At 28.2% G+C, this 27324-nt stretch overlaps 1 protein-coding gene across 5 annotated transcripts in view; it reads left to right on the forward strand.

Annotated features, from left to right (window-relative positions):
• The first annotated feature begins 1786 nt into the window (after positions 1-1786).
• LOC108694995 (mucin-5AC) overlaps positions 1787-27324 on the forward strand; it is a 45623-nt gene continuing 20085 nt past the window's right edge. For 3 of the 5 annotated variants that reach the window (XM_018204697.1, XM_018204700.1, XM_018204701.1), the window contains exons 1-3: positions 1787-2118; positions 16281-16383; positions 19317-19376. In XM_018204697.1, the coding sequence (XP_018060186.1) occupies positions 2062-2118; positions 16281-16383; positions 19317-19376 (220 nt within the window). In that variant the 5' untranslated portion in view covers positions 1787-2061. The remainder of the gene's footprint in view (positions 2119-16280; positions 16384-19316; positions 19377-27324) is intronic. The other 2 variants (XM_018204698.1, XM_018204699.1) reach the window with 2 other exon arrangements.

The following is a 27324-nucleotide window of genomic DNA, read 5'->3' on the forward strand; positions in this document are numbered from 1 at the left end:
CCTCTTTTGCATATTTCAATATGCTGATAAATATAAATCTATCGTTTCTTATATTTTTCAAGGAACTTCCTTGAGATATTATTACCAATACGTATAAACTTAATTAATCATTTGCAAATGTCGTACAATTACTAGCTAGTAAATTTGAATCCTTCGAAAACTTCGTAATGATTTATTTCGAATCACTTCATATTCTATCAATCACATTTCCAATGTATTTATGAGCTATCTCATGTGCGTCTTATACGAAGATCTGCGTTTTATCTCTTTTGCCATTTCGTTCCGTTATCGGCGCTTCCGATAAGTGTACGGTCGCTTACTGATCGTTTTTAACATGAAGCCTGAGGCTAACCTTAACCTGAATATTGGGGTCCATTTCGCAATTTTCTTTTTCGTCGGAGAAAAATCCATCGGATGGACCGTACGGTACGCGCAAATGCTGGCATTGTGTTTCATTCGTATACGTGTACTCACACATACGCATCCACATATCGGTGCTACCGCTTTATACACGCCTTTTATACCTCTTTATAGCCAAAGGTGTAACAGAATTTTCTAGATTGAAAATTACGAGAAAATATTAAAGATGTTTGTATAATTTTAAAGATGTAATATAAACATTTTTTTTATTCAGGATCAATATTTGAATATTTTTAAGATAAATATGTTTTTGTGAAAAGATGAAAAACAAGGTTTTCTTTTCCATTTTGTCGATAGAAAAGAAAAAAAAGAGACATTTTACAAAGTCGTGTGAAAAATCCCATTCAAAAATTATAGAAATTTATATATATATATATTATATAATGATGTATATATTACATAGTATCGTGTTATAAAACACACACACATACACACGCGCGCGTGCGCGCACATACACATACATACATACATACATACACACACACACACACACACACACACACACAGAATGAGCCAAGAGAACTTTCCACCTTGTTTTTTGTAATCAACTGATTTATGCTGGAACACGTCAACTTTGTTTTTCAAAAGGAAATGTATATGATAAATTGTGCTGCTCTTCTTGATTAAGATAGCTAACCCTTTAAAAATTTTAAGTGACAATAGGAATTAGATGACATATATTTAAGAATTTTTTAGTTCCCTTGAAATTCATCAGAATCTGTCTTTTTAAATTCCAGTGACTATCTTGTAACGTAATCATCTTATATATAGAATCCTGTGTCATAATACAAATTCTTTTTTAAAGTATCTTAAATAAAAAAAAATATAATGAAGAAAAATTAGATAATCTTTTCAAGTCACTGAATTGAATTTTTAATTTTTAATATCTAAGACTTAAAAATTTTTTGAGATATTCTCAAATAAAAAAAAATAGGATAATTGTAAAGAAAATTTAAAAAAAACCTTTAAAACGTTGTGCCACTTGACACTTACTGCCATTTAATATTTGTGAAGGGAGTTTAATCAAGAAGATGAAACAATAATTTGAATAAATATATATAATTATACATTTTCCTTAAAAACAAAAATGGCATGTTTTTCACAATTATATATTATAATATTTTGCAATCAGTCGGTTAAAAAAAAAATGAGATGGAAAGTTCTCATTGGCTCATCTTGTACGTACATCACATACTCATTATAAGGCGATGTAATTTTATTGATACATATATTTATATATACATGTATATAAAATATATGTATGCATCTTAATATATCTAAATATCGCTTTATGTACGTACTTGACACAATATACACAAATACGCAGAGGGAGCAATTCGGAGCCCGTGCCTGAGCCCGAGCGCCACTTACAAACACTGCCTTGAAGGCTGAGAAGAAAGAGGTGGTGTTGTGATAGTGAGAGGTGGGCGAGAACGAGGATCCGTATAGTGGTGTATCTCCCGTAATTGACGTCGAGAAAAACTACGTCCTTCTTTTCGGCAGAACATCTGCGTTCTGGTCTACCGACGGCGTTGTCCGTCGTCATCGTCGCGGAGAAACGGCCGGCCTCCGTTCGTCGCTCGCTAACGCAGCGGCTGTGTGTCATTATTACTGTCCCACTGCCTCACACACCGCGGCCTCATGATTGGTTCATTTTGGAACCTCTGCCGTGCGTGCCCTTCAATGCCGATTGATAAGGTGAGGAGACTAAGAAATCATATAATTGCACTGCGGATATTCCGATTTATTGCAAATTAAATAATTTGCAATTTGATATCTCCTATTAAAAATATTATCTCTTCTATTAAAAATATATATATAGATATTTCAAGGAAAAAAGGAAATAGTAACATCTTTTTATGTTAGATATTTTGCTGCTCTATATATAATGTAATAATAATGAAGAATAAAATAAAATGAAAATTAAGCAATAAGTGATAATAAAATAAAGTTGTTCTTATAGCGAAATTCAAAATATCTCTATTGTACTCTGTGCAGTATTTTCCTATCCGTTTTGTCTAACTTTTAGTAGAAGCATTTCAAGCTTCTTTCACCAACTCTGATTAACCCTGATCGATGTTTAACTCAATCATCACGATTATCAACGTGAGGACTAAACACAGTTTGTCTTAGAAGACAAAGAGAAAGGATATGTTTATTTTGATATGTATATAAAACTGCTGTTGGTATTTTTGCGAGTTGATTGTCGATTAATTTAATCAGAAGTTGGTGAAAAAGACCTTTCATACAGAATTCTGAAATGAATTATATTATGAATTTTAAAGAAGAATTCATTTTCAATGTTATATATCTTTATAACTTTTTCAAGTTAAATCAAATTTCCATTCAAGCAAATTCTATTTGAAATTAAATAAAGAATATAATACTGCTTTGCCATTCTTTTGTTGAAGCTTACTAGCAGCCTTTTGATTTTTAATCGGTAATTACTTTTCAACATTTTCAACATTTTCGTTAAAGAAAAACAAATTTCATACAGAAATTGTGCTATAAATAATAATCAATAGTTTTCGACAGATGGCTGTGTAGAAAGCTGGAGATTCCATAGCTGTCTAATGGTACGATTAATCAGAATGGCGACTGCATTGATCGATTCAATAGTCTTGTATTGCTTGTTTGTCCGCCAGTCTCATAAATTCGTAAGCGATTCGAGGAAGTGCACTTGCACTATGTCAACTCGGGGGTGGTGTATTCAATTTTCACTTTATTTATTTTATATTTCTGTAAAATTCCTTTATTCTTTTCTCTACGAATTTTTCAATCGTTTTAATTTTAATTTAAAATTTATAATCATTGTGTGAATTTAACTTTAAAATAATAAAACAAGCAATAATTATAATTTGAACGATTTAGAGAAATTATTATATCTATATATAGTTAAAATGTTTCTCAATTATAAAATAATTTTTTTTTATGCATCAAAGAGAAAAATTAATATTTTACTTTAATAAAAACATGATAACATAATCTCCCAAAATGTTGTCATTTAGTTAGTAATATTTTCAAAAGCAGAATATTTTGGTTCGTTTGCCATTAAGTTAATGAATATAATTACTTGGCAATGTTCATAAATCATTGTTATGAATGTTTATCTGCCAACAGGAATGATTAACAATGGAAAAAATTGGGGGAGTCTTTTGTAATGGTGAATTGTAGGAGAAATTTAAGGGAAGCAAATTTATTATGCCTTATTTCTTGCAAGCAATTTTGAGAAAGTTTTAGTAAATAGGCAGCTTCGCTAACTCAATTGCCTTCGTGATTTCATCTCTTTCAGTCTTTATTATTACTATTAATAAAATTTATTTAGTCTTCACTGTTGATAAAATTAAAAAAGCAGATTTGAAAATTTTATGTAAATTATAAAACACAAGATTTTTCTTACACAAATTAAATCGCAAATTTTTTAAATTTGCTGTACAAGTAAGGATACAGATGTCTGTCAGATATAAATACAATATAACTTGCATACTTAAGAACCCTGCATGGAATCCTTAACTATTACATTTTCGTAAAATACTTCTCTGTAGTAGGTTTACGGTGCACAAATTTAATAATATATTATGAAATAATAATGCTTAATAATTTATGTTTATAAGGCATAAAATACACGAAATGTATGATATAAAATGCAATTTGCTTTATATGCATAATGCAAGACAAAATACTGAAAAAAGTCGACTATGAATATGCGTATAATATTGCATATATTGCTGCTTAAAATTTTGCATGACATGATTGAATTATAATGATATTTCGTTCGTGCAACATTATGTATTAAATGATGGATAAATGTCATTAATCAATTATCTATTATACAAAATAAATAAATACTATTTCTTAAATTTTCTTTGATATTATCTATTATTTCTTGATGTTTTTATATTATTGAATTAACAGTAAATTAATTTATCGTATTTCTTTGATATTTAATTTACGAAATAAAGTAAGTATCTCATAAGAGATATTTTTTCATATTTATCCCGTTGTTTTTTGTTAATTTGAAACCTAAAAGACTTTATACATCTTTTTAATTTATAACATTGTCTGTGCAAAAGTTAAACTTCTAATTAAGATTCTATTAAATTATTTTTAATTATTTTTATTATTTATTATATTGGGTTGTCCGGAAAGTTCATGCCAATTTTGAAGGAAAATTGAAACGCAGAAGATTTTAGTATATATTTATTAAATTTAAATCTTTTGCGGCACGAACTTTCCGGACAACTCAATATAATAACTAACGAATATAATGTGTAATTGATTAATTCTTATTGCAGCTATGCAGTAACTTATTAGTTTAGTTTGACAGATTTCATCAATCGTATGTATCGTTCTATATGCATTGATGGCCGATATGTTTCACTCCGAAACAGATTTTATCGGTCTGAGAGACCGTTTAAATATCGTGCTTCCTCCGGTCGAGCGCAACATTCTTCATTTTATCGAAATCGAATTACTTTATCGATTCCGTTAGATTATCACGTTTAGCGTGATTTGTATGCATCGATTTTACATCGTATGAGCTGCATAGATTTTCTCCTTTACAATAACACAATGCTTTTGTCGCAAACTTAATCAAATGATCGTTTTAGAAGTCAGAAGTGGCCTCTTTTTTATTTTGCGTAAAACTACATGCATTTCACTATTAGTTTTCGCGAAACTGCCGCAATTTTATCTCCATAACAAACTTTTGTAATTATGCCGAACAAAGTTCACTGCAATACTTAATGTATTAGCATTGCACTATCAGCACTATTTGAGAAATGACTCAATAAAGGCATAATTGTTGCTAGACAATGTACAATACATCTATTATAGAATTATAAGACATGAATTGGAATCATTAATCAGTGTCAATGTCTCATTTTACTTTCGCATTTTTTGTAATTTTTTAATATATATTTATGTAGCACATATCAATTTATATAAACTTTTATGCATATAATATAAATTAAAAAATATTAACGCATGTTAAAGAGGCTATAATCTCTCAATACAACAATATTATTTATTACATCTTTTATTGTTCTTGAAAAAAATTCATTTATTGAATTTTTGGAGTTTCCGCAAATTTCCTAATTATTGCAATAATAATTACTTCTGGTTAGCATTGTTCCGCATTGTGATTGCTATGCTAATAGTTAGAACTTACGTCATTATAGTTTGGCCGTCGCCTCACCGTAATATTACGTCATGCGAAAGTCGATATATATTTTCGTCATGTACTTGCTGGGAACTTGTTTAACGATTTCAGCTGTATTTGCTATTTTTTTCTCGATTACGTGAGTTCGCACGAAGCACATCGATTGCTCTTATTCGGAGAAATGATTAGATACGTTTATGAGTATTGGAGAGTTCATTAAGGTGAATCTATTCGAGAACTTATTCGATTTTCAAAATGTGTACAACAATTGCTTGTACAACAATTATTTATTTTATTAAATAAAAGAAAGGAAAAATAATATGTTAAGATAGAAAATTAGGAACATTTTATAGTAAATAATTTCTTTTCCTTTAAGTAGTTTTTGTCGTTCTAAGAAATTGCTATAAATTCTATTTTTAATTTCTTTTAAAAAAAAAAGAAGTCTTTCAGTTTTCATTTAAGAGGAAGTATAACATTTTTCTAATAATAATTAAAAGAAATACGCTGGATATCGTGCAGCAATTATTAAAGAATGATATTTAGGTAAATACGAGTAAGTAATATGAGAGTTTTATTTAAGAAAATACAAATATTATGTAGTTGTATCAAAATTCCAAACACGACATACTATCACGTTATTCAAACGTTGAGTGAGATAAAATTATTCTTGATGAATACAGAATCCAGATAAAAGTCGAATACTATCCAATAGCTGATATCGTACATTGTCAGCTTGTCCTATATATGACATTCGATCTGTTGCATTCATTTTTTAAATCGTAAAGAATGATCGGAAACATATCAGCTAATATTGCGAAAGCAAACATGACCTTTTAATATTTAATCGACTGTAACAATTTACGTATTATTCAATCGCGTAAATATAAAATATTTGAACAATTTCGAAAATATCGATTATTTCAATGTTTAATATATTATAATATATGTTGATAACTTTTTAAATATGAAATTTACTCTCCGATAATTTAATAATATAGGACAGTTTTTGATTTTTAATAACGGTTTTTGATAATAACGTTAATGAAAAGTTTTCCACACTCTCTGGGTTTTTCTCGCCGCAATGGAATGAATTTCTCCGATATTGGGATTCATATTTTCACTCTCTATTTGTACAAGATACGATTAGGCAAAGCTGCGAGAGGAAATTATTCCATTTAATAAACGTACCTCTATACGATATTTTCCCGAATATCTTATCTTTTTCTTTCTCTATAGTTTTTCTCTCAAGTGTCGATTAACTGATTAATCGTATTCGTAATTACGATGAAATGTATTGTATAGCTGACTCGCAATTGCGCTAGTGAGAAAAAGTGTCGTTTATCGATTGGCCTCAATTCGCAAGTCATTTTTCAAAATAATTCATTAATTCTAACCTTTCTCGTGCCGAGTCATCTTAACGTCATGAGCAGGCTAATCTCTAAAATATACGATTTTGACTGTCACCTTACGGCAACTTATGGAGCATAATGGCACGTATAGTCAGTGGAACCGCATGGTCATTCGGCTCAATCGACCCCCGTGTGCAAATCGTCGCTACGAAGGGAATGGTAGGAGTGAAAAGCCGGCATTGCGCCACTCGGACTCGCTCGCCTTCGTCAATGTACGCGCTTGATCACGTTGTCATCCACTCGCAAAACACATCTTGATCTTTACTACTGAACGTCAAATATTAAAAAATTATTAATGGAAATTAGATAAGAATAAATCAAAGAGAAAAAATTATATTTTTGGTCGAAGGGAATTTTCATTTAATAATTTTCATATGTAGATTTTATAAATATTTAAACATATTTATAAGTGGATACCGTCTACATGTGGATACCGATAAGCACTAAAATCCACTTTGACCAAAAACAGATACGTTTATATATTTGAAATATTAAGAAATTGTAACTTTATATTAGTAACTTTATTCTAGTTAATTAATATCTTATAATTATTCTTTTTCTAACTATTTTTCTTCTGGTTATCTTTTAATGTAATTTAATTATTAAATTCGGTATTATAGCTTTTTTTTCAAAGTAATTACATTTATTGAATAAATTATGCGTTATATATTTTTTAAATTTTCATAAAAATTGAAAAAAAATATTTTTATACAAATTTTTTATTGGTGACATATGATATCAGAATCATTACTTTATAATCTATCACAATACTGGATAATATATTTTATTCATAACTATTAAATAACGATTTAATAACGATTTAAATAACGAATATGTATTTTAGATATGTTTACGAAATATGTGTTTATGTTAATACGTATTTCTCTAAAATATATATATCTATACAAATACGTAAATATATCAATGTAGATATTATAATGTATATACGAATTCATTATTCTATATACTTGCAAATATATTTTGTTTAATTTTGCACGTTGATTAGCATAAATTACGTAAATTAGTATGATCTTAAGATGGTCATTTTACAAAAGTCATTAAATTTAACTAGAATACATCGTCTCGTAATGAAAAATTCAAAAGGTTTTAATATTATTATTAGAACATGGTTCGCGCAGAGTGTGATATAAATGCAAATATAAACTTTTGTAATGAAGTTTGCATAGAGAAAGATAATATAAAAAAAATAGAAGAAATTTGAGAATGTAATAGAGTTTGATTTAGATCTAAAATTACAAAACTTCGATTAATGAAAGATTGTGTAGAAACTGAAATAAAATGGGAAAATGCTTTTGAGAAGAAATCATTATTCAGAATCATGAATCAGAATTCGTAATGGAAATGAATGCAATTGACAGCTAGATAGCATTATGAAATTTAAATGAGAACGACAAGAAGATAACGAATATCGGATTAATTCTAAAATTGCGTAGAAAGTATAAAGGAATCTTATGTGTACAGGATCTTTAAGAATTTTTATTGGCTGGTAAAATAAGATTTTTCTTGCTAAATTTGTTCTTATTTCAACATATTTCTATCTTTATTGCATTTCGCTTATTTTTGCGAATTTATGGCCATCTGTGGAATAAATGATTTCATCAGAATCTCATCCATGCGAAAAATGAATTATTGTGATCAGTGATCTCGAAATAAAATTCGCTTCAATTTTTTTTTCCTTATTACTCAACGATAAAATATCTAGAAATATTAAATAAGAATCACAATTATTTTAATTAAGTTTATTGTGAATGTGAGAAATTAGATTGCGTCACGCATGTTGCGGCAATGGAAAGGCTTAAGCTTAGAGTTGTCGATATTGATTTTGCGTCCCGACATGTCATCTCGATTTAACAAAATACAGAAGCATTTTTTACATTTTATAAAAATGAGCTTCAATGACTTTGGTCAGCTAATATTATTACAGTAATTCTATTCCAGCATAATCGGTTCTAAGTAATAAGATGCCAGGGAGATTTCCGATTAATATGGAAACATTATTTATTTTTGGAAAACATTATTTATTTTTTCGATTGCAATACGAGAATTGTTGCTGTTATTTCATTATCGATTTATTTTCCGTGAAATAATTTTATTTAGCTTACGCAACTGCAGAATATTTTAAGGGAAATATGCGATTATAAATTGTAGATTGTATATTTATTAGAATTTGTAGCTTATATCATTTTTTAAACATGAAGGCATATACTTATTTTTAATTACATCTGTTAAAAAATCATGTTGTGCAGTCACTATTCTTATTCCACTGTATTTGTGATTAGAAAATGTTATTTCAACAACTTTACGATCGTCGTAAGGCTTTGAAATATAAAATGCATTGTAGAATCGGAAAACTTTCAATGGCCTCGTACACCATGATTCGATTTAGATGTTCGCGCGCGTCCACCGTTTGATACATTATTTATGGTTCTTTCTATCATGTTTCGGGCCGAGCGAATAGAGCGATATCGCGAATGCATGAGAAACATAATTGCTGCAGCGAAAATGCGGACGCGAAAAGTCGATTTTTGCGGGCGGAACGGGTGGAAGAACCGGCACTGCACCAACGTTGTGTCTTCGTCGATGTGGCACTTGAGCCAAGTCGCGTTGTATATAGTACATTGACTTTTATTACCCTACTTCATGCCGCGCGCGCACATACTATTCTCTACTGACATGCGGGGAAACTGTCAATAAAATTCTAGAACCGATCGCGTACGGTATTCAAGAAGCGAGGATAATATGCAAAGTGCGCTTAGGATATCATGTTGCTCGTTTGACGGATGTTTGCAAATTTTACGGATTTAATTGTGCGATCGAGAACATTTCTTCCGTTTTTTTAGCATTATCGAACGAAATTCTTTCGCGTTTTTTATTTATCAACACATAATTGTGCTTTACTCCAATTTTGGAATAAGAGCACCGTCATTGTGCAGTTTAATTGTTGTGTCAGAATGGTCCAAATTGCTACGCGTATAATTATCTGCTTTCATTCTGAATCCATTCTCTTACTTCCAGAATTTTGCTTGCTTATGGTACGTTTATTGACGTGAAATTTTTGGCGATACGCTGTTTCCCGCAGCATTCCCGCGGGAAACGTAATTGAATATCATTTATTATAGCCGAATAACGTGATTACATGATTACATGAACGCAGTCAGACATTGTTTGTTGTGCAGAATTCATCTGATAAGCAGTGCATCATTCTGTTTGTAGTGTTTGTATAATTATTCTGTTTATAAATATTCGTAAACGTAAATTTATTTGCGGTATACGAAGTTCGAACATGTTGTTAAACTTGGCGAACTTACAAATGTATGTGCACTTGGAAAGCGATAGAGAACGTGAATACTGATAGCGGTTGTCAGATGTTAAATATAGACGCTAATTAGTCGTAAAACTTTCTCGCGTGAAGCCATTATGCGACAATCATTTTCGCAGGAAATGCTTGTTTACATAGCATACATAATTGAATAAATGTAATATAATAAAAATATAATAATTTTCATTAATTTTCTTTTCATCGATCCTCTTTCATATATTTTAATAACCTTCTATATTTTTATATTATTCCTTCCTATTATTCTTTATAAAAAAGAAGAATAATAATATAATAATATAAATAAAAGATAAGATAAATAAAATATATGAAAAAGATGATTGGTGAAAAGAAAATTAATAAATGAAAATTGTAGATTACAAATAAACATCATTAAATTTTAGTTGTTTTAAATTTTAATTAAAATAATTTAAATGCGGATGTAATTAAGAATTATAGCTTTAGTCAGTAAGTTTATGTTTGATATTTGAAATAGATCAATTCAAATAAAAGTTTAATTATAAAAATAAAAAAATTTTAAACTACGAACATCTGCGACAATATAGTATAATATTCAAAATAAAGTAATCGAATTTTTTCGGATATAAATAAAAGAGAATTTAAATTCTTTGATAATATAATTTGTTCATCGCGATTTTGAAAAATAATAATTTTATGCGAAGGCATGCCGCGTTAAAGGTCTATCATTCGTACAATTTTTAACTTACAAGAGAAACTTAGAAAATTAGATACAAAGAAGATTAGGTCACAATGAATCGCGAGTGTATATATTGAGCATTAATTGAAAATTATTGATATGTACAATGCATAATTTTAAATCTTAATATAGTAATTAATAATATAATTCGCATTAACATATTAATATATAATTAATTTTCTTAATATGTACATACTAATGACATGAAGCTGGTTTAGAATAAGTTGATTCGAAATTCGAACCAACGAATTTTTATTTTTATTTTTTGCCATTAGAGAATATTTTGTAGGTCGCTGTTGTAACGATTTTGATTTATCTACATTCGTTGTCAATGATAAGTGTCCCCGAAAGATAATGGTAAGATGATAGAATATATAACGAGAGAAGGGAAAAGGATTAGATCATATGTTGTTGATGATCACATGTTGACATCTGATCGGTGTGCATTCGCCCGAGAAACCAGATTTTCTTGTTCCATCGAAGTACGATCGATCGAGAATTACTTGTGGTATAACTACTTGGCAGACTAGGAAAACCGATAAAGAAAAGAAAAAAATATATATATATATAAAGATCCAGGGGAAAATTCCTAAATACGTGAATAAATAATGAGCGTTGACCTTTCCATTCTATTATAATGATCCATAATTCATCCACTCTAATGACATTCGATGAAATCAGCTTTGTTATTTATTTTGGTTATTTATTTTATAACTTAAATTACACATCAATTTGCTCCGCGCTTGTTTGTTTGCGATCGTAGATTAAGATAAAATTTACCGGAATTGCGATAATAAATATAAATATTAAGGTCAATGAAATTTGGGCTCCTCGCGTGCTAAAATATTAAATACCTAGTTCATTCGGTATTAATAGAAGTATTAGTCATTGTTTCTAAAATTACTATATTATTTATTGTGGCATATACGTATGGAAAGAGATCGGTTGCAGCATCGTATAAATTGCCTGGCTACATCACGAGGGAAATACATAGATGATAGGAGTAAATAGAAAATACATACACATATTACGGCTCATGCGAGAGAGAACTGTCGGAAAGTTTTAACGAAGATCGTTCTGGATGACAGCCTTTCTCTCGCTTGTCTGCTCTCTACTCATCTATCCTACCCGAATTAGAAGTATAGAGAATTCCTGTAAAGCTATTCTGTGTGTATAGAGTATCTCAAAATCATCAGCTCGTGTTTCGGCTATAGCTTCTTCGATCTGAAAACAACTTTTAGCGAAAATGCCGAGGGAAGTTGCTTATCGTATCTCTCTTTCTAACTTTAACGTTATATAACTTTGTAACTGAAGTTTGAACTGAAATTTTAAGTGAATTTCGTTATTTTAAAGGAAAGTCCGCTTGAAATTAAATTTAAAAAAGGTGCGATCATATTAATTGCCATCTTTCTTAAAGATGATCACCAAAAATAGCTTGTTCGATTTTTTTTTTTCAGCTAGACTTCTATTTTTTCATTAAGGAAAATTTAATATCAAATATTAAACAAGAAATATGAAAGAAAAGTTGATATCAAGGAATACTAATACATATATAACAAAATATTATAAAATAAATATCCATAATAAAACAAATATCAAATGACAAAATTATGTTCAATTTTTTTGCAATCTAGGAAATTTGTATCATTTTATCTATTATCTAATCTTCTCTTTCATAATTTTATTCATACTTCCATTTATAATCTTATATACCTATTCCAAACACAATTAAAATAAAAATCTAAAAGTTTTACAGATGGTTTTAAGCATATCTATTTGCGTTTCGCTTTTCCATTTAACTTCTCATCGTTATACCGCGATCACTTGCGAGCCCTGTTAATGATTTCAATGGACGGAATCGACGTGTTGCGAAAAGCCGTGCAATGTCGCAAGAACTTTGTGCGCTTATTGTCTTATTGTCTTGAGTTCGTGTCAGAATTTGTTTATGAATCGTACCACCTTTCCTTTCCGATCAACGGTTTTCCATTTAATCGACGCGTATCATAATTTTCGAACATGCTGCGGACTACTGAATAGAATTGTATCATGAATTTTTATTTTATTTTTATGCTTTCATTACTCCACTCGTGACATCAATCAAAAAACAGTTGTGTCTCAATAATAACTAGAACGGTTAAGTTTATAGTGGACTCAACTGATAGCTCCGGTTGCATAAGAAATATTTTTCTTTTTACTTTCTATACAATATGAACAAAGGTGTAATGCACAATTAAATTAAATTTATAAAAAAATATGTTTGAGGAACGTTTGCCATGCGACGTCTTTCTATAAGTTTGACGTAATATAAAGAATGCATGTTCATAAATGATATGCATGAATTTTTGCAAAGGAGTTTTTTGTGATCCATTAGTTGGTGATATCGATTGATGATTGTTCAAAACTATTAATTGCATTCAATCAATTTGTGAGATTAGCACATAAGTGATTTTATATCAATATAATTGGTAATCGCCTTGTAAATAATATAATAAAATTAACTTATTCAAACAAAAACATTCCAAACTAAGTATAATAATCATGTATAATAGTCCTAAATTATTCTCTCAATTGTTTTGATAAAATTATGGATATATCTCTTTAACAGTCAACTATTTCGTTTTATCTAACAAGTTTTATATCTGCACTGCTGTGTGTGTTACATTGAACGAAACTTTTTCTAACTGTCTCGAACTCTTCCTTTTGTTCTAAATAATCCAGAACTCCTAACAGAACTACAATTTCGAAGCGCAGGGATGTAAAATTTATACATTCCAGTGCTGCTGAATCTCAAATATATAAACCATAATTATATATTATATTAATTATTATGATATCATCAACTACTATTTTAATAGCATCATGTTTTTTATAATAAATATCTTTTTATAAATCTTTATATATCTTTTGAATATCTTTTACTTTTTGTTTTATTACTTAATTTTTTTTGGTTGTCTTTTTATCCAATAAAACATCTGATTATTTTCGAGAATTTTTTATGGAATTATCTGTTCCAAAATATTACATATTTTTCTAAGGACTTGTTTTCATAATATTAAAGAATCATGTATATTGGATATAATATTTTTTAATATCAAAGCAAATAATGAAAGAATTGAATAGTGAATAATGTAGTAGATACAATGAATTATATATACATAGTGAAATTTTATTTTTATTGACGCAACTTTGTAATTTTAACGATCAAACAAAAAAAATTTTATATTACTTTTTCATAGATGTATTACATCTACAGATTTAAAAATCCTTTTATGAATCTTTTTTTAAAGTATAAACAATAACGGGCAGTTTGAAACGATTTTATATGAAAAAGTATAAAAATTTGAATAAAAATTTGAAAATTATTGTTATCGATTTCTAACGTTGATTCGTAATTACATTTGCTTTTTATATAAAAGTTTATTATATATAAAAGTTCATATAAAAGTTTTATACTTTGTACATATAAAATAATTAATTCGGGAAAATTACATGAAAGAACAATACTATACTTTTAGAAATGAGTTTAGGAGCTTTAGTACAAAAGAAAAAGTTGCGTGAAAATTTCTTATAGTTATGTATACGTGCGATATTGCTGTAGTAGTGTATAGAGTGATCTATTCGATCTTTAGTTTGAATATGTTTAGAACCTCCTTAAACAAAAATATTGCAATATTTCCGATGTTAATATTTTTTGCTTAAAATTAAATATGTTTTTAAATTTATTTTTGTATAAGAAAATGCTTTTACAACGTTGTAAGTATGTATATGTAACAATGTATTATATTTGAACTAATGTATGACTTGGCGGCATTTTTATCTTTTTTTGAAAAGATAATTTTTGAATGATTTATTATTACAGTGTATACTTTCATTTTGGTCCACGTTAAAATTAAGTGATCGAACCAATAATAGTGTATCGGATTTCTTCCGTAGTTTTCTATTTTTTATGGTTTTAAAAAAAGAAAAGAAACAAGAAATATGTGTAATGCCTGGGCGCGGCGATCTACGATAAAGGTTAACGTTGTCCCACATTGCCATTAATAAATAAACGTCGAAGAATCAATAGTCGTTTGTGCGCGATTCACGGTAGAACATATACTGTTTATTGTTTGAAAGTCTATCTATATTTGTTTTACATTATCAAGCACTCATTAGAATGTTAGATTTTTTATTTGCTTAAAAAATTAAATTCTGTCATTTGTGTGAAAACGAATGAAAATTATTGGACATAATTAAATATTAAAAAATATTAAAAAATAAATTCTTTAAGATAAGAAGGGAGTTAGTGCAAGTATATATAAAAAAAAACAAGTATAAGAAATAAATAGCTTTGAGGAAGCTTTAATTGTTTTTATTAATTATAATTATATTAAAGTTTTTTTTTTATGGGAATTTGATGGATTTAATTATATTTCGTCACTATTTATTAATGCTTTGGATAAAAATAATTACATTTGACATGAAATATATAACAAACTCGGTATTTTCTCGAATAGATTAGGGAAGCCTTAACCATCGATCCGTTTATCCACCGAAACCTTGCAATATATTTTAATTGATACAGTGAATGACGGCCATGCTAAAAATATATAGTGTCTCCGAAGTAGTAATATAGTAATATAATTGAAAAAAAAAACCAGATTCCTTATGAAAAAAATAAGTAAAAAATGTAGAATAAAATTTGTATGATTATTATAATTTCATATAATTAATGTAATTTTATAAATAACTAATAATGAAAAAAAATTTTTAATTTATTACATCTTTTTATTAAGTCTTTAATTAAAGTCATTAAATAAATTAAAATTTATTACAATTAATAAATTTAATAATTAGCGCAAAATTTAGTAATTAGATCACGATATGATAATCCGTAAATCCTCTGAAAAAAAATATTCATGAAGGAGCTTTAAAAATATTATTAATTTAGCAATAATTGAATTAAATTATTCTATAATAAAAAGAATATTGTTTCTTAATTAAAATTCTAAAGCCTTTTATATAATAGCTTCGATTCATTTCTGTGGACATTTTGTGAATATGCCATTGTATCAAACAAAAAAAACAATGTACTATTTTAGAAACTTAAAATTAGAATGATATATTAAATTCGTGATATTATGAAATTAATGTATAATAATTTTTTATATTATTCAATACATCTACATTTATATATACAATCATAGAGTATTTTTATCGTGACTTTTAAAAGCACATTGCGTGTTAATGTTATAGCAGCTTCATTCGGAATACAGGAGCACGTACACATGGCACGAGTACACAGGACCGCATCAGGAGCATACAGTTGTGCGACGCGCGCCGCAGCCGCCACCATCGAGTAAGTACGATAATTTAACAGAATAGTATTTTTACTTCCGTTATATTTAGCGAACATTAATCCTAAACGGAATAAAATAGCTTGTTCATCAGCAGAAAACAAAAAGTTTTACTATACTACTAATACGCGTGCTATGATGTGACGTGATATTTCACACGCAAAATAAGCAGTAAATTTTTTCTTATGTGAAGTTTTAAAATTTATTACGAGTGATTTATGTTTGAAGAATAATTTTCCAAAAGAAAAAAGGTGCATTGATAAATTGATAAATATATGAGATATATTTTTAAAAATTAAGGAAGGAATCTACAATGATTGGGGGATTTATACTCATATTGTTTAGGCTCGATGCGATTAAAGAATTTTCACGTCACTCGAGTAAATTGATTTCTCACATTTATTGACTCTGTTCTACATAGACATACGTGAGTTATTCTTAATTTTAATAAAAATACTTCAGTCATTATTTAATTGAGAAAAGAAAATATTCATATCGATACACGCTCTCGAGAGCGATCACCTATTCGCGGAGAGAAGTTATTACTTCTTTTCTCCGTATCTTTAGATTTAATGAGTTTGTTTATTCGTATTACTATTATTAACGCACTCGCTCTCCACATCCTATTCACTTCATACACATTATTATCGCGATTTTATTACGATATATACAATGCATTATTTTTTGTGTAACATATTTATATATACACGCATATATATAGAGAGCGCCCTACATAATTCGCGATTTTAATGGCAGATTATCTGATGATGAATTTGGAGTTGCTTTTTTTAAAGAAAATATTGAAGTGCCTTAAAATTATTCAGTTATAAGATTCGTTGATTATAAGTTTCAAGAGATCATAGAAGACCTCTTGAGATCTATCCTTCAGTTAATTTCAAATGAGCTTCACGTTAATAAAATTCCAATTTGAAATTTAGTTATAAAAATATATATTGGAAATCGAAATGTTACATTAAATAAATATCTTTTAAAAATTATTATTATGAAAAAATCGACTTCAAATTCGTCAAGAATGTCATTCAAATTAAAATCATGAATTGCGGGATGATCCTATTTATATTTCGATATTGTGTATGTCATGATATATTTTTAGAGCAGCGCATTACGATACATATTGTCAAATACCTGTTCTCTCGATGTTATTCTCACTTTGTTCTTACTGATGTTTCTGTGTGAACGCTTATAAATCAAAGTAGATATGCATTTTACCTGCCGGTAACGTAAATTCGTTCCCGGCTCATTTTTCGAGAGCAGACGTCAGCTGTCGATCGAATCGGTGAATCCCCCTCGTTTCCACTCGATCGAGTATCTCGGTAACGCGCGATTAAACGCGAAAATGCGGTTCTTGCGGCCTTGTTCAAAATTGTATTTGCAGATAGCTACGTTATTCGCATAAAAATTTCCGTTCTAAAATATTTTATTACATAATATGTTTTTTTATATTTCTATAATATAATGATAGACGTAAAATGCATAACCTGTAATTAATTGTTTACAGTTGATATATTTAATAATATATTTACAATATTTAGTTATTTAATTTTAAATATTTGAAATATATGACTATGAATTTAATGTAACAAATTTCCTCTAATTCTTGTTTGGAATTCATATGATTCAAGGAATCTCGAGAATCTTTGAGAATACAAAGTGTCTTTCAACAATAATGGTTGATATAGAGATCAAAATTTGCTTCATATTAAACAGACAGTTAATTCAATTCGAGGTGTCTATGTTTATTTAAATTTACATTGTATCGAAAAGACAAACGTTACTTGTAGCAGTTTGTTTATCTCATTTCAGTTAGTTTACTTATTATTATTATTACTATAGCAATTTTTAAGTTGTTAACAACATACAAAAAATATATAGTTTATAAAATAGAAAATATCTAAAAAGTAGATTAAAAAAAAACAGATAATAGAATTTCTGATAAAAGATCAATAATTGCGAATATTATTATCATGTTAAAATCTATTTCCACCTCGATTTCCACCGATTATCGATTTCTCAGCTAGTCGTCGCTCGAATTTAATCGTTCACGATCCCGCGCGATCTTTCGCGACCTCGTTTCGCGTAAGGCAATTTGGCCGCAATAAATTCCACGCCATTGACTTTCTCATCTCGTCAACGGCGTTCCCCGGTCTCGTTCCCCGGTCTCTCTTGAAAAATGAAATAAATCGACATGCATTGTGGACGATTGAACTCCAACGATTTCTCCCTATCCGTGTGATCTTTATTCACAAGCAATCTTTCGTTTCTTCTTTTTTTTACGCGAATCGATAGATTTAATTCATCCATAGTATCGCCAGTGGTATCATGATTATTTTGTTTTTATATTATCAAACAAAAAAATGAATGCGGATTTATGATCAAATTTACTTACATCGCACGATTATGAAACAATAGTACATGTGAGTAGATTTTAATTGTAAAAATTTCTCTGTGAGTGCCATACAGAAAATATTATTATATTTAGATATTTATTATGATATGCCACCACTTTATATATTCATGATACCACTGGAAATTTAGAAAATTGTCATACATGTCGACTTTTGAAGAAATTTCAATGGAAATAATGGTCTAGCCCTCTTTTTGTTTCAAAAAAAAATATGAATCGTCGCTTTTACTTCAATTCGTTATCGATATTTCGTGATAGAGTCAAAAGAGAGTAGAATTTGACATTTGGGGGAAAAAAATCTCGATGAATTTCAATAGTTGAATAAGCATGCAATAGTTTTTGAAATTTTTCTATCGGCCTTGAAGAAGGGTTATGACGATCGATTATGATGGAAAATCAATCGATCAAGCAAAAGTATTGAAGGTAGAGGGGCGGGAAGGGGGGAGGAAAAGAAAAGTAAGAGAAAAACAAAAGAGAGAACGCGGTGCCAGCTGCGAATTTTGATTGCAGCGAAGCAACCAAGCGCGAAGCTACAATCGGCCAAGTCAACAGAGGATGAGAACAGCGAAGGTAAGACGAACGACTCGGAGCTACGCAAATGCCCAGGTTTTATTTCGATTTGTTTTCGCTCACTCTCCGGAGAAATTCCCCCTTCCCTTCTCCTTGCCCAGATGCTATTGTATCTGCCATTAATTTGCTGACTAACAAAGAGGCTTGTAGCTAAATGTCAATTTCATTAAACGTAATATTTATCACAAAGTATAAATTTATTAAAATTTATGTTTTGTATATACATAGAGTTTCTGGTAATGAATGTAATATTTTCTGTAAACAGGTAGCGAATTAAATTGCTAAATAGAAAATGTTCTGTACCGTTTTACGATTTTTACAATAATTAATGAAAAATTAATTAATGGAAATATGCGGATGAATGTACATCCGCGCAATTCAGCGAATATAAGCGTGTAGTTAAGTTGGTCTTCCTTTCTTTACTAAAATTCAGTTACAACCATTTATTGGGATGTTTATTAATCCATTCTCGATGATCATGCAAAACTGTATTAATAATATGAAAAAAAAACATTTGTTTGAAGATTGCTTGCTTTTTTTAATAAAAATTTGAATTTTCAAATTATATATATAATATATAATTATATATAATATATAATAACTATTAGCATTTATTGGATTCTCGATTATTATAGACGTTTTTTAAATATTTAATTAAAAATATAATTGTCAAGGAAGGAAATGTATGTAACTAAGCATGTGTCGCGATAGAAATATCGATAAAAATATCCTTATAATGTTTTACACGATTGCTGATATTTAATTATAAATATTATAAATTATAAATAATTATAAATATTATTGTTTATTTAACGATTAATCTGCAATATTTGATAGTTAATTTCCAACGATAATTAATTCTTAAATTGTAAATGTAGGCCAAATTGACTTTGTCCATTTCAAAATTTAATGAGTACATGAACATATGCACACCTTATATTCTATCTTGTACATAGTTGTGTGCTTACATTTATTGTTGTCGTGCGAATGTACGCTCGCAGATCTTTATAGTTCATTTCTCATTAATTATTCTGAAAATTACGATACACTTTTTCATTTGGCTTAACTAGTTGCACTTTCTTACAAGAAACGGTTCCACTTATTATCCGAGACTTTGTATATGTATTATAAAAATATATATAATATTTTGCATAATTATTTATATGTATTATGTATTTTCTGTATATTTTAAAAGGGATATTAGACATAATCGCAAACGTATAATTATTTATAGAATTTCTATTCCTAGAGAGAGAAATATTATGAACAGTGAGAACAGTTAATTGGAAGCATCAAGTTTTTGTGGAAGTTCTCTCGGTTTATTCATAGTCTCTTTAGATATCACAATTTAGATATTTGAACGCTCCTGAAATAAAAAGTTCAAATATTTGAAAATTCAAAAAACATTAAGCTCCTTTCAATCCTGTAAAAAAGTTTTAATGAGTTTATGCAAAACCGATAGGACTTTTTAAACGATTTACTGTTGATAGATAGGTAAATTATTGATAAACTAGACGTCGCAAAAAATTACTTTTTTTAGCGATTTTATTCTTTTTCCTTTTCAAGCATTCTCTTAACGCGATGTTTTTCTAATATCGCGCTTTGACTTTTACATAATATAATCGTTATTATATATTTCAGTTTGAAAATAATCATTGATGACTACATTATTATGAAATTGCAATCATTATCGATTGATCGAACTTTTCATGTCACCTGATAGAACCGGGAACGAAAAGCTTAATTATTTGCATGAATTTGTTTTATAAATTTGATTTTAATTTATTTGCGATAAATAAAAATGTATATTTCCACATTTTGCCTCTATAGATTTTATCAACGAATCCTGTTTATCAGATAAAGTTTTGATTTTTTAAATATCTCATAAAATTAATTGAACAACCGCTGACATTTAAGGCATGAACAATGTAAAATATTTCACTTTTGCATATCTTATTTCGACAATCTTTGTGAATCATTCATCATGATAAACTTCCATTTGCCTGCACGAAAATCGCGTGAAGCATGCCTATAAGTATACCAAACTTATTAACATTCCGACGAGAATTGTGATTAATCAGAATAATGTTCGTAAAATAAAGGAATTCAAGGCGTATACATATATATCATGATACGTACAAACATGATTACAATAATATTATTACTGAAAAAGCAAAGTATATATATATATAATATATCATATATCATTTATATATTATGCATAATATGAACAAATATCTAAACTCTTCAATAGTATTTTTATTTTCTACTCATAAAACTAAACCCTTTCTTCGTGCTGCAATTCAGTGTTGCTAAAATTTATTTTTGCAGTGATATCTATATGCGTAAAATTCAAAATAACGATATTTTTTATTATATCTTTCGTATTCTGTTCCACAGAGTATATTCACTTATCAATTACTATCATAGCGTTAAATGTAGTACTTTCAACTTCATTTCCATATCAAATATTGCCTTTTGCGAATCGACTAATACAGTCATTTATAAGATTAATGATGACTCAAACACATTTTTTAATAAATACATATATATAGACATAATGTAAATATATATAGTGAAATTTTACAATCTTTTCTAACAAAACTTTCTGACAAAATATTTCTGTAGAACGTAAACATTTCGATAGTCAGTTCAGAATTCGAGGAAATAACAACTCGAGATGCAAAATTTTATTTAGTAATAAGACATACTTAAATCGTTAACAATATTTATTTATTAATCTATTTTCACAAATTAAAATTAACAGCGTTACTTTAGTAAAAATTGAATCTAATGGCCGAGTAGTCATGAGTTAATAAAATTATAATATATCATCACTATATAATATATTTCCGCTTTTTCTAGCTATATTTTCTAGCAATACCATATAAGTAATATCATCTAGAATATTTATCTAGCTAAAACTAACTACAAGAAATAAAAAAGAAAATTAAAAAAATTTTTTTAGATTATTATCAAAAATACTTAAACTAGATAATTTTTATTAATTAAATCATCAATTTTTTTATTGTGTTTCCTTCTTTCTTACTTGTCGACTATTTGTCACTACATATTCCTCAAGGACTTCAAAATGAGTTAAAAGAATATTTTCTCTCTCTTTTCATAATTAGAAACATAATAATATCTCTAAATATAATTATAAGTCTTCTAAATCTAGCGCAAAACACAAAAATACGTGAATCAAATGATGTCCTTGATTTTTCAAGGAATGGACATCATTTTAATCGAAAGCATTAACTCCAATGGAATTTACCGCGGTAACAAATCATTGGTTATCTCACTTCCACAATCCACAAATATCTCTGTATTTTGGTCGACTTATCCAATACAGGATGGTGCACGATATACACACATACATACATATGCATACATACTATATTCATACGAGAGCGCGCGTGCGAAACTTACATAGTGCTCTCTCTATTTATCTGCACGAAATATACCGAAAGCTTGCCTATAGATATGTAGGTACACACTTCCCTTGGACTTCAGGCCGATTGTAGTAGCGATTAATCGTTGCAATTGAATCATGTATACGAATTGGAGGGAATAATAATGTAGAATGAGGATCGAGATTCTGGAAAATTATTCAGATTAATTTTAATATTGGAAGTTATTTGGATTATTTGGAAAATCTATGGGGCTGCCATGAAAAGTCGAAATTTCTAGTATAATTGTAGTCTTGAAAGCGACTCTGAAATAATTGCGACATTTCAATCATCGTAACATATTTTACAATAATAAGAGCAAAGTTTTATAATAATTCTCTATCATATTATTGGAAATGATAACAATGTAATGTTTGTTATAGCAGTGATAGGATTTAGTTGCAGTTTTTGGCTCGTGCAGATTTTCGTACTGATGCTTGTCTTCCTTATATACTCGCATTTTGATATTTTGCCAACAAGAATTGATACTTGGCTGACACTTTGACCTCCAATAAAGAAATCTAACCACGCGCACGAATAAAAACGTTTCCAAATATATCTGCTGTAATTTTTAAAGGAAGGACATAGTTGACTAATCACCGATTTCTGTTTCGCTTACACGTATATCGAAAATTAGTTGGTCCGTATCTTTTCATGACTATCTGAATTATTTCCCAGATAAAATATTGCACATCGTATCCATGTTTCCCTGTAGCGAATCGTAATTAAGATGTAAAAATTAAACTCGAGCCAACAGTTTACAACAGATTTACAACTAAATCCTAACTATTAGTATAAAGTACATTAAAATTCATTATTAATTAAAAAATTTATTGAAAAATATTACGATATTAATTCTATTATATAATTGAACAACTTTAACCATTTTTATTTTTCGTAATGCATGATTCAAGTAGATCATAGCAATAAATCTCACCTGTTTTTTGGAATTTTTTTGAAGCATGTTCCATCTCTTTATCGAATGGATCTCTTCATCGATCTAATTTTGCGACGATTAATTGTCACTACTAAAAGAAGAAAATTATATCTGGAAAAGTTTATATTTATCATATTTAGAATTTTTTGAGATAAATGCAAAATTTCTTGTTACCTGAATTTTTTTTGTCACAATCTTTTATAAGTCATTCAGTTTTTCAACGATATCATTCTTTAAATTTTCTGTTTTATTTTATGAAAGTAATCTTCTAAAAAAAATTATTTGAAAAAATACTCCAATATTTAAATATTAGAATAAAAAAAATTTAAATTTTTATATTACAATATGTATACGTGAATGCCTATATTTTCTTTAGAATTATGACAATATTGATGATAGGTTTTTTTTTTACTTTATCACACGTACACATGACGTACACATGACGACAGCTACACTTTCCATTTAATCCATTTCGCATTTGCACTTGTTGTCTACGATGATGAATAATATGCAGGAAAATAAAAGTAATAATTTCTCTCTTCAATTTCTCTCTGAATACTTATTATTATGTGAGTACTTATTATTTTTAAAGAAATGCAAATTTAATTTATATAGCACTCAATAAACATAATAGTTGTCAGTAAATAAATTGTGAATTTTTAAGCAAAAGATATATTTTTAGAAAACATAGGATGTGATGAAATCATATTTAAAAAAATTATATTCTAAAAATATTTTTTTAATATTGCATTATATATGTTTGTGTATTCTATATATATTTTAAAAATCGTATATTTTATATTATAAAGAATAAAATTATAAGTTATATAATTAAGAATTTATATAAATAAGATATTTTGATTAGATAATATTTCTTTTGTAATATTAAGAATATTTTGCATGGAAAACATATGAATAAATATATATTATGAATAGTTATAAAAATGATTTAATGCTTAATTATTAATTTTTTTTTAAACATACCCGTGTTAAAAAATCCATAGTCTCAATATAAAAAGAAATGCAAAACACGATTCGAGATAGATAATAATCAGCATGCAGTTCGGTAATAGGGATGCTTGTATTCATGCGATCACATTCATATCAATTGCAATATGCTCAGAGAGCCAATTGAAATGCCGCGTATATTGTGATAACAGTAAATTACGTCAACTGGATCCATTAGCATTAATTATCGACTGTTAAATCGTCTGTCATAATACCTACAATATATTTCGCGTCGAATAAATGATAATTGTAACGAATATTTTTTCATTCCATTTTTTTCAATTCTAATTTTCTTAGCAGCATGAACAGTTAATTATAAGATTGCGAATTATTCAATTACAATTAATAGTATTCTTAATTATTTCTAGAAGTAATCATCGGCAATTATATTTGATGTTTTCATTTTGCTTTTATAATTGAGTAGAATTCTAGACATTCTAATTATACAAGTATTTGTACATTACTATGGTATACTGTGAAAATAAATATAATTTATCTTAACAGATTATGGATATTTAAAAATAATTAATATAAAATATGACATCAATAAAAAATTGTAAAAGAATTTATGTAACAGTGTTTATTTTAAAATGAATTTCGATATTCAGCATATTAAAATTATATATAATATTTAGTTGCTTATATATTTCATATTATAATTTTAGAAAAGTAATTTTTCTAATTATGTATGTAAGCTAAAATTTTTTTATAGATATCCGAAATATTTTGCACATTATAATATTTTGTGTATAATATCTTTCATAAAAATAATTATATTTTAATATATTATAATGCATTACTTAGTACAGTTTATAAACAAAAAGATTTCATTTGTAATAATTATTGAATATTTAGTGATCTAGAAATTTATACAGATCTTGTGTTAAAAAAACTATTAAATTTGCAAAATTTTTTTATTCAAAATTACAAAATTCAACATCTTATACAACATACACATTCCAAAATAATTTGAAAATCATTTAATCGATTGCGTTCGATGAAACGCCGTGATGATATAATTGATTTACGGATGAATCGAGGAAAGAGAGGGAGCAGATTATTGAGACTGCGGGCTTATCATTTACCGTCAGCTGTTGATAGGTACGGAAATCCTCTCAGCCGTCGACAATATTCTGATCGAAGCTGAATCGTGATGCAACGAATACGAGGTTCAGAATTTACAATTGCGCGTTGCTCGAATTTTCCATGTTTCGCATAACCGAATTCGAATATGGTTTGCTATGATACAAAATCGATGTTGTTCTGACCAAATATTATACTACAATTAGACATTTTTATATATATTTAAACGGCTAATAAGAATGAAATTCTAACAAAAAGTATCGAAAGATAATTGGCTTTACTTTTTAATACGGAAATGTAAATATGTGAAAGAGTAATTACTTCTGAATTTTCGCAGCAAGGATAATCCACATCCTTACATCCTGTTTAATTTTTAATCTATGTAGTAAATTTTTAGCGCTAAGAAGAATTTAATTCGGATTTTGATTATTTAAGGAAATGCTTTTTTTAGTAATTTTTCTTTCTAGTATCGATCTGAAATGCAATACAATCTGTTTTTACAATCATTTTTAATGAAGCTTATTGTGGTGAAAATTTAATTTATGTCACATTTGATTAAAATATTTATTTAAAGATTTCTGTATTCACAATGAAATTTTCTTAAACCTTTCTATTTTTTTATCGGAGCGTTTAAATTAGCAGAACATATTATATTCCTTATATTTAATGATTAAAATCGAAATAAATGGAGTTATATAATTATATTTCCTTTGATCTTTGTTTCATTAGTTCGTGTTCGTTGAACCGTTCAGTAAATAACACATACCATGGGTAAGAGACGTTGGTAAAACGGCACTGAATGGCTACGCCTACTTACTGACGTATACAGAGTACAGCATATTACATCGATTCTATACATGTACCTCGCTGCCATCGACATCGAATCATAAAAATAATACAGTTGAACATAGAACGTATTCTTTGCGACGTGTCTCGGCAAACGGAAATAAAACGCGACTGGTTTGATTTATACACAATGCCGGGAGACTCACGCTTATTATGTGACTCCTTACATCTATTTCGTTGTTTTTCGAAAAGATCACTGTATATTTGGCATATTTATTACGCATTAAGTAGTATATTGTCCGTACATAATTCGTATATAAAACGAAAGAAAAAACTCCAGAAAAAAAATACGAAAAAATATAATTGGCGCGAAACGCTACGCGTTTTTTTATCTTTTAAATAAAATGTTCATGTATAATTTGTAGTTATTGACATAGAAGTATTCTAAAGAGATTTGTATTTATAATTTTTTTACTCGAAATTCTGATTTCAAGAAACGAGTATAATATACTCGAGTATATTATTAAGTATATTCCAAATTAGCTATACTTAGAATAGAATTTCGTTATTTGAAAAGATGCAGACAATTTAATAATTATGTTAATTAGAGATTAATTGAGTCTGTATTTAACTGAAGAGCAAACTGAAACCTGATGTAATTAAAATGTTATATAATTACTACATA

This window comes from Atta colombica, unplaced genomic scaffold, assembly GCF_001594045.1.
Source record: "Atta colombica isolate Treedump-2 unplaced genomic scaffold, Acol1.0 scaffold126, whole genome shotgun sequence".
NCBI lineage: Eukaryota > Metazoa > Arthropoda > Insecta > Hymenoptera > Formicidae > Atta > Atta colombica.